Source organism: Drosophila montana, unplaced genomic scaffold (assembly GCF_035044405.1).
Source record: "Drosophila montana isolate Dmon_TW-CO22-7 unplaced genomic scaffold, ASM3504440v1 contig_3200_1, whole genome shotgun sequence".
Lineage (NCBI taxonomy): Eukaryota > Metazoa > Arthropoda > Insecta > Diptera > Drosophilidae > Drosophila > Drosophila montana.
The window spans coordinates 6095604-6109727 of NW_026998080.1; the positions used below are offsets into that span (position 1 = coordinate 6095604).

At 40.5% G+C, this 14124-nt stretch overlaps 1 protein-coding gene across 1 annotated transcript in view; it reads left to right on the forward strand.

Annotated features, from left to right (window-relative positions):
- The window catches only part of cv-2 (crossveinless 2), a 30224-nt gene that overhangs the window by 14051 nt on the left and 2049 nt on the right, over positions 1–14124 (forward strand). Inside the window, exons 2-7 of the mRNA XM_064687317.1 lie at positions 2556–2901; positions 5887–5972; positions 11583–11679; positions 11743–11925; positions 12933–13148; positions 13224–13669. Of these exons, the coding sequence (XP_064543387.1) occupies positions 2655–2901; positions 5887–5972; positions 11583–11679; positions 11743–11925; positions 12933–13148; positions 13224–13669 (1275 nt within the window). The 5' untranslated portion in view covers positions 2556–2654. The remainder of the gene's footprint in view (positions 1–2555; positions 2902–5886; positions 5973–11582; positions 11680–11742; positions 11926–12932; positions 13149–13223; positions 13670–14124) is intronic.

The following is a 14124-nucleotide window of genomic DNA, read 5'->3' on the forward strand; positions in this document are numbered from 1 at the left end:
TCATTGAAGTTCTGGTTAAGATACGAGACAAAACTATCGCTATTTTGTTGGGTTTCGCCACTTCAGCTGCCAGCTCGTGTGTGCTGAAGTTCCCAAGTACAAAGAGCACCAAAAAAAAACCCAAAGACCAAAAAAAATGCGTAGTTTTGAGTGTATTTTTTAGGATTGGCTTGACTTTTGATGTCTAGAGTTCATCTTGTTACAATAATTTGTTTACTTAACAATGGCCTTCTAATTCGTTTGATACGCAATAAGTGGAAATTATTAAAGAATTTATCAATTATTTAACCACTTTGGTTCCTACAAATTATTTTTATAATAGAAATCTCTGATGAATAATGGATTTCATGCACAAATGTTGCTTGTAATATGCTTCAACATTTGGATATGGGTTCTGCTAATAGATTATGAAACGTAAATCTTTTTGAATTTAGGAGCTATATTAAAATTGTTTTGGGCAGCAATATTAAAGTAAAACTTTAAAACTTTTATTAAATATTTATCTGACAAATTGACAACTGTATTAATAATGATAATATTGTAGCACTCAAATATTATTTTACACAAGTTTGGCTTATAATAATAGCATATGTTTAAATATTTAAATGTAGATGATGATATGTTTTAGTAAGATTCCATATAAATGAAGTATATTAATGGAAGCCGAAAAGGCCCATTACATATAAAGATTAAGTAAATATGATTTTAAAAATGTCTCAATAAAAGCGAAATTATATTTGTAGGCTTTATGGTAAATGGAAAATTTTTGATACATAGTAAAAGCTAGACAGATTAAATACGACCTTAACCAGACCATCGCATGCTTTGTCCTTCTTATATATACCCCATTGAACGTTCAGAATGGGGCACAGTATACAAAGAGTTCTATAAAAATAGCTGCATATATATAGTTCTATATATATATAGAAAATAAATGTGCATTGTCCTTGTCAACAGCAATGCAGTGACAAATTGCAGCTAATCAGCAATGGGAACAACAGCAACAGACACCCGAACAACGTTGTTTCCAGCAGCTCAAATGAGGTTCCGTTCCATTCTGTGTGTGTGTTCTGCGAGGTGTGTTGTCGTCGCTGTGAATCTTATCAACTGCAGAAATTAACATATACAAACACATGTATATATATATATACATATACATATGTCTATATGTTCATTCTATGGCATATAGAGTCTTATCAGTTTGTGTGACAATTTTTTAATTGGGTGTCTGTTATAACATTGTTAGGTCAAGCACCGCTTTTGGCATGACAATCTCCCAGTTCGGAGCATGACAATGCAGCCAGCAGTAGGGTGCGTCATGATAGATCACACAGAGAGACAAAGAGAGAGAGAGAGAGAGAGAGAGAGAGAGTATATATGTAAGGCATACGAGTAGGATGTAGACTGATTCATCGATGGGCTTTTCAACACGATACAAAGCGATAACTAGCGCTAGTTTATAATAGTTGAACCGAAGAAAGAGCAACTTTGTTTAAATAAATCGAAATGTATAGTTTATTGGGTGATTTGTGACTGATTCATCGTTGATTGAGATCGAGTTCAAGTTCTATTTTAGCATCCGCTTTCGTGTTAAGAGCGGCAAATGTTGGCGCCACTTTGAAGCGAAATAATCAATAAACTTGGCCAAAAATTTGACGTGGATTTTGTGTTTGTTTTTGATTTGGTGCTGCTCAAGTCAAATAAAAATAATAAAAATTATGCGGAGAGCAACAAAAATGAAATTAATTATAAGTCAAACAAGCATTACAATATTGCCTGGCGCCAGACGCAAAAATCATTAACATTTTTATGACCCGGCGTACAACAAAGAACACCACACATATCTGTCAGCTGGCGTTACCTGTACCACACACACACACTCTCACACACACACACACAGAGAGAGTCAGACACGCACACTTGCTCATAAATCGCAACTAATAATGTCCGAGTTGTCTAACACCTATGAGCCGCCATAAAGACAAATTGAAAGAGAGAGATTTTAGACAAATGGCCAATGGCCAATGGAGTTTACCTTTCGGGCGTACGTGCAAAATCGATGGATGTTGACCAGGCCAAAGATGATTCGCAGAATTTTGTGTAGTAAGTGAAATGTGTGCCCCTGGCCTGGACGGGCCTGTGCTGGCCTGGCCTGGGCTGGCCTGGCCTCATCTTGATAGGCATCATAAAATTCGAAAAACGAAAACCTCGAAAAACCAACAACAAATCAGTTAGCAGCAAATGGTTTCTGTTTAGACCTTAGGCGGCAAGTGCAAATCATTTGGCCGGATCAGAACCGTCTCACTGACTGACTGACGACCAGCTTGCATTAATTTATCCCGAGCAAATTTATCTCACAATTTTTGAAAACCAAAACAACAGCAACAAACACAATAACAAAGTCCACAAGTTGTATGAAACACCTGCACGGGCAACAATTTCTAAACAAAACCAAAACCAAAAAAAAAAGTTTCTATTTTCAGTTCTATCTTGGCGCCTTCTCTGTATATTTTTAAACTGACCGGCTTGATCTTTTTTTAACACTATATTTTCAGCAATATTTCAAGAGCAGCAGAAACCCCACAACAACAACAACAACAACAACAACTGCTACCAGGAATACAACGAAAATCTTTTTCTAGTAATAAAAACTGATGCATATTTCTGTGAACTTGCGCCAACAAATTGCGAAAATGTGTTGCAAATCTAACGCCATGTGGAAATGTTGTACGTCTTCAATTGGCCAGCAACAACTGCAACAACAACAAGCAAAGAGCCACAGAATTAACAACAAGAGCCAACAACATATTCTAGGCAGAATTCGTATCCTCGTCTTTATTGTTATGTTAGTCCTGATTCAAATGGAATCTGTGGCAGCTGGACTTCGAGAAGGCCTTTCAGGTGAGTCGTTTTACCTACGATATCTTTGTAATATGTACTGAAATTATGAAGAAAATCCTGCCTTGAGTACATCGACAAATTAGGCAGAATACTTCACTTGCCTGGGTTGGCAGATATACATCTATACATATATGTAGCTGCTTTTGAGGGATTTATTCTAAAATAATTGTTTTTCTTGTATGTTAATTTTGAAAAATACTTAACTGACTTTAGTTTGCGAAAAGCCGATAAGTAGATAACTTAATTACTTGAGCTAGGTCATTATTTTAATACAAGCAGAGGGAAAGCCTATTGGAGTTTGTTTGCTGTCCAAATTTATATTTAAACATGGATTGGTAGTATGCATATTAAGTGCTACACAGAATTAATATTTCCAAATATTCATTTTATCATTAAACATTCAAATGATATAAGTATTGTATAAACTAATTATATTATTAATTGCACTATAGACAGACAGCAAGATTACAAATAAATCATTGAACTAGGCAAGGCTTTGCTTTTTGTCAATAGCTGCATTTTTCGAATGTCTACCAGTATTTAGCTTAATAATGCAGTTCTCAGAAAATAAGCTAGCTAAGTGAGTCGCCTCAGTCTCAAATAGACAGCAATTACATTTTAATTAACTAAGAGCATGATAAAGAGTCGCTGCCTGTATTCTAAGCCTATGCCTAAAATTCGAAGCCTATGCCCAAACTTCCATTCTAAGAGGCATTAAATATCACAGTGAGAAGCAGTAGAATCTTTCTGATTAAAAAGAATTTGCAGTAGTTACTGAAGTTTCAAGTCTTAGTCAACTAACCAACATTCGGAACAGACCAAAGAATTGGATCGTTAATTTAGTGACATTTAATGTAACTAGTTTTTAGTTTTCTTTGACAGATCGCAGCACATACATAGTTAATCTAGTTTTCAGTTTCAAGATCATTTCCATAGAATGGAAATCAATTAAGATTGTCAAGCGAGTCACCTGACGCTCCAGTAGAGTTTCTGTTTTGACAGTTTCACCCTGCAACTCGTTAACCTTCACCTTTACACAGCAGCCACAGCTGCTCTGTTACGGGCTCTTGTTGCCGTACGTACGTACGTACAGTCGGGCGTATAGGCTGCCCGTTACCGCCTGCCGCTGCCCATGCCCATGCCCCTGCCCCTGTTCACCTTAGCTGTTGGCCACACGTGCCGCTCTGGCGCTCCCAACACGTCGCGCTGGCGCTTAATCTGTGATTGTGATTAATCAGACGACGCCAGCGTCCGGCGTCGCCAGCTGTCCGGCTGTTCGGCTACTGAGCGTATTTGATCGCTGCCAGTTTTTAGTTTTATTTTCTATTTTTTATTTATCTAATTTTTGTCGTGTTCTTTAAACATATTGAGTGGGTTTTTTATGGCATTTCAGTGTGTGTTAAATGAAATAAAAAATCGCATAAATTAGATATACGTATTGCAATTTCGATATCGGGTTACTTGAACAAGGTTCATTAACTGTCGCCCGCTAGATGGGCAGCCAAAAGAGAAGGGAATAAACCGTGTATACATATAGAAAGTTCCAATAGGAACTAAATAACTTTTCCACTTCATTAGAGCGCCAATGGATATGTTTATGAATGAAGGTGGTCCCAAAAAGGGCACAGCAGGATACAAACGCATAACAGGAAAACGAATCGAACAACAAAGGCCACAACAGCTACAACAATAAAAAGCACTCCATGTAGAAGCTAAATACCAAAGAGATACAAAACGTTGATAATGTCGCGTAGGGCCTAAAACCGAGCAGAGCCGCCCACAGAGCGGGCAGTCGCAGCCCTGAAGCTGCTGCATCTGCAATTGTATCTGTATCTTTGTATCTGTAACTCTTGTTTGTGTGTGTTTTTATGTTCTTTGTGCATCTGTGTGTGTAGCGCCGGCGTCTTCATTTATCAACGAACACACTAAGTCCATGTTGCATGTGTGTGTGTGTGTGTGTGTGTGTGTGTGTGTGTGTGTGTTTATCAGCACATTGCAGGTGGTCCCACAAAGCCAGCCCCGGGCAGTGGTACGGGCCCTGCAAGTCAGCCTGGGGTCGCTGTGCCGACGTTTCCGTTTGCCTTGTTGCGTTTCATTTTTGTATCGTTTCGAATCGTTACTTTGTAATACCCTGTAAACAGTGATTTGGCCAAATAGGGTATGATGAGAGCGAACTTAGATTTCTGTTGGTTTAGATACATTTCAAATATTGCCTTTTAAATTTTTAAAATAACATTTGGAAGATCTATGTGTTCTATGTAAAGGAAAGAATCTGCTGTCTAAACCCAACCCAACAAATACTGTGTTCCTATGCATATAGCTAGCATGCTTTATACAAACTTAGGTTGATAATACACTTAAAAAATAATTTCAGTACAGGGTATTTCTGAGTCGAGTCGTTTTTCGAACAGCTCTTTTGATTGTTCTTTTTGTGCTGTGCTGTGTTCTGGAACATGTTTAACATGCGGCGCTTGCTACTTTGACTTAGCGCCGGTGCCAGAAGAGAAAAAGGTAAACCAAACAAAGAGTAACCCAAAATGCAGGCAGCCCAAGGAGTTGAGGGAGGAGAGAAGCAGCAGGCGAGGTAGAAGGAGGTGTGTTGCTATATGATCATCATCTGGCAGGGCATGTTTGGTTGCACGCACACACACACAAGCACACAGAATACTGATAAAGTGGCCTAATCTCTTTGACCTGTTTGGTTTTTGGTTGGAAGAGCGCTGCGGGTCACGTGCTGGATAACATCTCAGTCAGTGGGCAATTTCCGGCTATGCATGATTGTAAATTAAATATTTGGTTATTTGTTATTTGGTTTATTTGAAAAACGTCAGTACTAAAAAACAGGAAATCGCTGTTGTCGAGAGACTATTCCAAGAATTTATGGCCGACAAGTTTGTTTTGGGAATTTTTGAACAGCAGCTCGAACAACAACTCAAAACGAATTGCAACCAATAACAATATGTTCTGCTTCTTTCTTGCTTACAGGTGATATGGAATCCTGCGCCAATGAAGGTGAAGAGGTGCAAATCAAAGGCATACAAAACTCCAAATGCTTCAAGTGCACATGCCAGGTGAGTCCAAAAGGAGATCTTGCTACCAACTAAGTAGTTTCCTCATTTTGAGAGATTTCATTTGCTGCTGCTCAGCAGGCAGGCGGCTCCAAAGAGCTGCGCCAGCCAACACTGGACAGCCTTTGACCCGGATAAAACTTAGACCGAGCAATCTATGAAATAAAATACAAATACTAAATAAATCTTATGCGGGGCCTGTCGCTGTCTGGTGCGCTGCATGAGCGACGCCAGTGTCCAGCCAGGACATGTGCGGAACGGATGCAATGTGGATGTGGCCATGTGTCGCACATTTCGCAAACGCCTGCCAGACGCCGGCCCCGGCAAACTGTAGTCGTAATCCCCAAACGCCCAAAAAAAAATATTTCAAATATTTACATTCGACAGACAACAAATTGCGCCAGCAAACTAAAATTGCAATGCCAAAAGAATGTTCGGAGAGACAGGCCGCAGGACAGACAGGACATCTGTGCACATAAATAAGAACATACTTTGCAATTGTTGAAGATAACTGTGCGTATGCGTAATTTGTCTAGCTATGTTATTTAATATTGAAAACCCAAAACTAGTTTGACTCTGGCGCATAATGGAAAATTTGAGAGCCCAAGAGAAACGGCAAGCACGTATCAGACGATTTTTAAAGGGATTATAACGAAATAGTTTGTTAATAGAAAGTATAACGAAATAGTTTGGTAAAAGAAAGAAAAAATTCCTTAAACGAAAGTCTTTTTACAAGAAAAGTAGAGTTTTTCGTAAATAATAATTAAAGGTATATAATTAATGATCGATCACAATAGAGAATTCAGCAAAACGACAACGATTTTCAAATGATGTGTGTAATTCCCAAACAGTTAAGGCGCTCAGCCTATTATAGCACGCTTGACATGTCAAACGCTAATAAATATCGCTAATGAGGGTTGCCAGACTGCTTTGAAATAGAAGCAAAGCAACGTTAATTATTTGTTTGCATTCGCTGGGCATAAAATGTTTGCTGCTTCCTTGGCTTTGGTTTGCATTTGTTTGGCTTTGTTTTTGTTGGCTTTATTTTTTTTTCAAAATACAGGCCTCATCTTGGAGTTCGCCTGAAATTGTTATGATGCAAGGTCGTCAAACGGGTTTGCAGCGACATGACAAACGTTAACCACAGGTTAGCCGATCGTTTGACAAACACTTGGCGCCGTGTTTTTTGTCGCCGTCAACGGCTACCGCTACCGACGGGGACTAACACAAAGCGCTGCCCGCGAAGACGTCGTGTCGTGTCGTCATTAAGCGGCGACAGCAGCGGCAGCGGCAGCGCGTGCTGTCGTCGCTGGCGTTGCCAGATCGCGGCTGGCATGCCTGTTGCTAATTTGTGCTAAGCGCTGCTAAACGTCGCTGCTCCAATTTAAGCGCCAAGAAGCTTTCGCGACGCCGACTGCGACGCGCTCGATCGATTGTTGTATAGCCTCAAGTCATGAGCTGATGCTGCGGCTGCTGCTGCTGTTGTTGTTGTTGTTGTTGCTGTTGTTCGTCAAGTGGGCGTAACCAAAAAAAATTTAAAAAAAAAAAAAAGGAAAAAAAATAAATGTTGGCGCCACCTCACTTTAAGCTGATGGCGCCATGCGTTGCGCCTGCTCTAACTGAGCTACCTGTCCCGCTTGCCCACTGCCGCGCTCAGCACTCTCTCTCCCTCTCTCTCTCTTTGTCTGTCTCGCATTCTGCGACTGCGCGCGCCTTGAAAGTTTATGATGGCATCAATTGAACGCATTTGTTTAATTTTGTTGCCTGCTCTTTAAGCACAACTCTTAAAGCCCTCTTAAAGCCCTCTTAAAGCTCTCTTAAAGCTGCGTGAAAGCTGGGCAATGAATTGCCCTGCAAATGCTTGGCTATAATTCGGCTAGGCCGTAAAGCACACACTTTATGATTACTTCTATTCATGCTCCAGCTCTTGTGTACACAACATTCATATTCAAAGCTCGCACTCGCTTTTCGGTCCCATTGTAAGTAATATTTGCAAACGCGTTTGGTGATTCGCTGATATTTTATGGCTGACGTTTATTATCTTAAATCTCTTAATATATATCGCATATTAAGTACAGTGTGTTGTCTTTCCATCCCCGGGCAAGGACAATCAAACAAATTGTCTGCCCGCTGTCTGCTTTTCATCTGCTCTTGGGGTGTGTTTTTTTTCGCAACTGAATTTGTTAACAAATTTGGTTTTTATGTGAAAATTATGCTGAATACACGCATTGCTTTCCGAATAGCCTTTGATTTAGGCGTATTCTGTTCTTCTTTTTATTAAATTTTTTTTATTTTATTATTTGTTTTTTCAGCTTGTCTAAGCATTCTGCCAGTTGATTGAGCATGCGATTTTTTACGATTGATATTTGCAAATTCCATTTTTTTGTTTTGTTGAAAACATTCTGGGCTTAAAAGTTGTAGGTGGTCCGTATAAATAGCTTGTTTGGTATGAAACAATTCTTTATGAGTATTTTAATAACGTGATGACTCAGTTAGAGCAGTTAAAAAAGCAAGCATAAAGTATACTAATATTAATAAAAATCTTTGGTATATTAATCGCATTAAGGAAGTAGTTAAAAGTTTATGATCTAGTTAAGGTATTCGGGAAAAATGAATAAATGAAATAATAATAAATAGACTATAAATATTTACCACTCCAGCAAATACACACAATATATGTACATATAAAAGTAACCCTAGACATTCGAGGCGTTTAAACATCTGTTTCCCACAGCGATAAATTATTATAAAACTGCTTTTTAAAAAGCACAGTTAAAAACTACTTAAATAACTTAATTGGTTTAGTTTAAAAATAGAAAACAACTTAACAGCTCTACATACAGGATATCCCACATGGGTTTAGGAATTTCAACAACTGTTAATCCAAATGAAATTCCAGCCACAGTTGTAGCCAGCCAAACCCAACAACTAGCTACCAGGCGATTTCAACTAGCCCACAAGTGACAAAATACACATATGAACATACAAAAAAAAAAAATAGAAAAAGCACAGTTTGTCATTAGCATATTCTATGAGGCGCAGCAGCGAGCCAAGTTAACAGAGTCTAGAGCGTCTACAGGCCGAGTCTTTGGCTAGAGCAGACCAAGTTTGGCTAGCAAACGTTTAGTTGCTCAACTGGCCAACAAGAGCAAGCGACTAGCCAGCGGTTTGAGTGTGTCTCACTTGGATGCGAATGCTGATGTGTGGCTGGCGGCAGCGGGGGGCATGTGGGGATGGAGACGTGGCGGCTGCCGAATGGACGGTGTTAAAACTGATCATGTTTTGTCAAACGCAAGGTCGTTGGAGGCCGTTTGCAAATGTGGTTCTGCCACTGTGGCACACATAGATAGACACACACACACACACACGAAGCATACACACATGTGCTTTGGCATTCGTGATTGCCGCTGGCGCACAACAACAACAACAACGAAAACAAAATCTCAGCCTCTACTTAGCAGCTTGTCCGTTGCCGGGTCCGGGACGCTTGGCTGCCTTCGTGGCGCCTTTTCTTTTTTTTTTTTTTTTTTAATAGCAACCTTTGCAAGCAGCTACTAGACAACATCAAACTACAACAACAACAACGACTCTGCCGATGCTTAACTTTCATGTTGTCTGAAATATTTCTATACCGGTTCCAGATTAGAAAGAAAGAATTTCAAAGCATAAAACAGCATCTGAAAATGCGTAGAGAGCGCGTCGTCTCCACAGACATTTCAATCTCTCAGCTTTTCAAGAGCATTTGTACTTTGTCTGCCCCTTAACTTACTCTAACATTTTCATTTCCAGCTGCTGTCAACATTTTGGATTTGTTGTCCCTCTACTGTTGTTGTTGTTGTTGTTGTTGCTGCTTTATAATGCCGAAGTGCTTTTCAATCTGTCAGTGTTTATTGCATTATGGCACTGAGAGTTACGATGCCCGCACTAAAGGTGCCATTAAAATTCCAACTAACAACTGCCATTAAACTAATACGATGATAAAAATCTCGGAACCGCAAAAAAAAAATAAAAAAAAAAAACCTCTCGACTCTCAACTCTCGACTCGACGCCGCTCGACACAATTTTCATAACAATTGCAAATTTTGCACGTTGCGACGTTGCGGCCCCATCCAAATTGAGATCCAATCTGGTTTGCTTGCACTAAATTATACACACAAGCACACACCAAACACACACCACACACACAAACACACACACACACACTCTGATTTGAGCCGCGACATTGTTCAGCCGCAACTGCATACAAATTAGTAAAATATTTTGCCTGTTTTTGGTACGACATCTATCTAGATTTATAGATACATTTACAATTAGCCTCAGCCACAGAGCAGACACTAGCACTAGACTCCGACGTCTTCGTCTCCGGCTCCGTCTCAAGTCTAGAGTTGAGCTGAAAATGTTTAACCTGTCACTGGCATCAAATGCATGCGACAGCCGAGCACAAGGGTTAAAGCCGCCCATTGATTTGAGCCAGTTGGCTTGCTCGCTTGCCATGGCAGAGTGTTGCATAAGCTGCCAGAGCCTTGCCACAAGCTTTTGACTTATGATCGACATCAATTCTAATGCACCGCTTGCCGCTGTCAACATTGTCGTTAACAAAAAACTGTGCAAAATTGTGCAAAATATGCGAGCACGAGGCAAAAAGTCGCACATAAAAACAAAATACAACAACAACAACCTGCTGCAGTCTAGGCCAATTGGACAGACAAAGCCGCTAGCTGCCCGTTTGCCAATCAATGCAATCCTTTTTTCATTCAACTTGGACTGGTCTAAATGCTTCTATGAATGTTAAAATCTTGAATAAGTTTACTGCATAACCAAACTTGGCTTAAGCCGAAAACTATATATGCATGTATATATATATACGATAATTATCAACTATTTGCAGTCTTCCAACAATCCATCTGAACACCATGATTTTGCTTATGTCTGAGACTCTTCTGTTCTTTCATCAAGTCCTTCATTTGCTTCCCTTCTCTGATACTCAACTTCTTCTACATATTCATAGTTTAGATTCATTTCAATAACAAACTCGCGGTTCTTTCATGCTCGCATATATATCCTGAGCATGAGTTCTACGCAGTCTTTTAACACTCCCCTGTTGTTTTCTATGTACCTTAAACTTTTTCTCTATTAGTCCTACTCAGTTATTTAGCTTTTCCATAATATTCCATAATTCTTTGTCCTAAACATACCCATCCCAAAAGAAACTTCACTTGTAGCGCATCTAAAGTGTCGGCTATAAACCGGTGTGAGCCGTTTACCACGCCCTAAAATGTGCACTCAATTCCATATAATTTTGACTCGTTTGCATTCATAAATTATAAAAGACTGCTGAAGGTCAGAGTGCAAGCTGCTTGAACAAATGCAATTTGTGTGAGCGACAAAGCGAGTCAACAAAAGCTGCGCCAACTGCAGGTGCAGCCACAGCGAGGGGTACGGGGAAGAGAGCAGAGAGGTAAACAAATCCGCTGAGCACTTGACAGCCATCTCTCACATGGCTAAGCGCATAGGCCACATGAGACTAGGGGTGGGGGGGGCAAACGAGGGCTCAGAGCAGCAGCTTCGTCTAATTTATGTGGCTAACGAAAATGATGTGTTTGCGTTTTGCAGAATGGCTTTGTGAAATGTGACAAGAGCTGCCCGTCAATTGATGATTGCTTTTTGATCGACTCCAATTCGAATGACACCTGCTGTCGCAAGTGCAAAGGTAAGTGGAACGCATTGTGCACACATAATTTAAAGTGGAACTAACTATTTGGCCATTAAATAGGCTGCATGTATCGCGGCGTGCCCTATGCGAGCGGCGCTGAGTGGAGCGATCCGGATGAACCCTGCAAGACGTACAAGTGCATCGCCAGTGTTGTCACCGAAACAACACAGATTTGTTATTCACAGTGCGACGATAATCAGCTGACAGCGCCACGCCCCGGCGAATGCTGTCCCACATGTCAGGGTAAGTAGCTGGCCCCCAACTGTCTGTCAACAGGTTCAGCCCATTCAACCAGTTCAGTTCAGTTCGGTTCAATTCATTTGGCATCAGTCACTAAAATTAGCCAAAAACTAACTAATAGTGCCACTTAATTCGTCAGACCGTCTAACAAAATAGTCCAAAAATTCGATTTGCGCACAGATGGTCAACGTTTTTTTTGTGTGACTATGCACGATTTGCTTATTTATGGGCTTTAAATTGTCTATTAAGTCGACAATGTCGCATTGCGTTCAGAAAAAAAAAGAGCAGCAAAATAGTAGAGATATATGTGGGCGACTTGTAGATACCCTGCAAGAAATAGTTTTCTCAAAAAATGTCTTTACATATCGATATTGTAAGCACTTTTTAGACTGTTCGACAGAGCAGCAAGAAATAAAGAAATTTTGTGATAAACTTAGAAATACCCTGGAAAAATGTTTCTTAAATAAGAAATGAAAGCCGCATACAGGCATATGTACAAAGTCTTATATAAATTTGATGTATTTTATTGCCCAATCTTTTACTATACTTTATACATAATTAGAAAGAAGTCTGTAAGTATGTATGTCCAAAATCCAAGCTGTGATATTAAAAGGATCTTTATTTTACATACAAGAAAGTGCGACTAAAATTGGCTGTTCCTAGCTTTAATAGACTCTGGGGTTCATGTTCTTAGACAGACAAACTAACAGACACATTGGGGAACATAATAATATACACTTAGACTTTAGACTAAGCCGCTTGTCTTTGCTATGATACCCTGCCAAACCGAGTTTTATGCGTGCAGGGTATATTTGGTACGCACGGCCTTCTGCCTATGCAAATAGATCGCTTGGAAACCCGTTTCGACATGTGGAAATTTTCTTGGCTCTCGCCCAAAAACAAACACACACAAAAAAAAACAAAAAGAAGCAGAAGAAATAATACGCTTTTTAAACCGTTGTCTGATGAAAATTGTGTTGTTATTGCTTTTGTTGTTGTACACTTTGCAGGTTGCAAGATCAATGGCCAGACCGTTGCCGAAGGCCAAGAGGTTGTCGCCTCGATCGATGATCGCTGCTTGGTCTGCCAGTGCAGCAGCGGCAACAAGCTGAGCTGCGCCAAGAAGACCTGCCCCACGCTGCAGTGCCCCAAATCGAAGCAGAAGCAGCTGCCCAACGAATGCTGCCCACGCTGCACGGTCCAGCGCGAGTTTCGCGCGGTCAAAGGTGAGTCGAAGCGGAGCCTAGAATTTGGTGGTGTTAGCTTTTGCTCACGAATAGGCTTTCAATTTTTTTGGGCAGGCAAGTGTATATTCAACAACAATCTGTACTATGACAAGACACAATTTACGCCGGATAGGTGCACCAATTGCACCTGCCTGAATGGCACCTCGATTTGCCAGCGCGCCACTTGCCCCATACTGGAGTGTGCGCCCGAGTTTCAGGAGGACGATGGCTGCTGTCCTCGCTGCATTGTGGCCGAGGTGCGCAGCGAGTGCTCCCATCAGGGTGTTACCTACATGAACAACGAGACCTGGAATATGGATCCATGCCGCAGCTGTCGCTGCATTGCCGGCAACATACGCTGCTCCGAGATGCGCTGCCAGCCGGTCAAGTGTCGACCCAACGAGGAGCTGAAGCGACCGCCCGGCGAATGCTGTCCCAAGTGCCTGGAAACTGCCGGCACTTGCACAGTCTTCGGTGATCCTCACTTCAAGACCTTCGATGGCAAATTCTTCAGCTTCCAAGTAAGTTTTACTTTCAGAACAACAATAATTATTGTATAACGATTATAAGCGTAACCCGAATCGACATTTATGGGCATATATAAATAATCCATTTGATTTCAATTGATATATAATTGCAATGCTCGTCGTACTTATAAAACTATCGAATAAATTACTCGTTTAACACAGACTTTTATATGGCCATTAGATTTGCATAGCCAACTTAAGTTTATGGCCCATTCACATTAGCTGAATTTGCTGCCTCTGATATCGACAGCTGCAGTCAACTTGGCCACCCGCTAAGTGCAAACATTCTGACTCTTATGCCTGATAAAGACTATAAAGACTATGCACCTAGAGCCCAGAATAGAGTGAAGCTTTTTGGAAGTATTACAGCTAATTGAACTAGGAATAAAGTCCAAGAAGTTCAAATTCTGAGAGCCAGGATGTTGCTAGGAAATGCCTTCGAAATTATC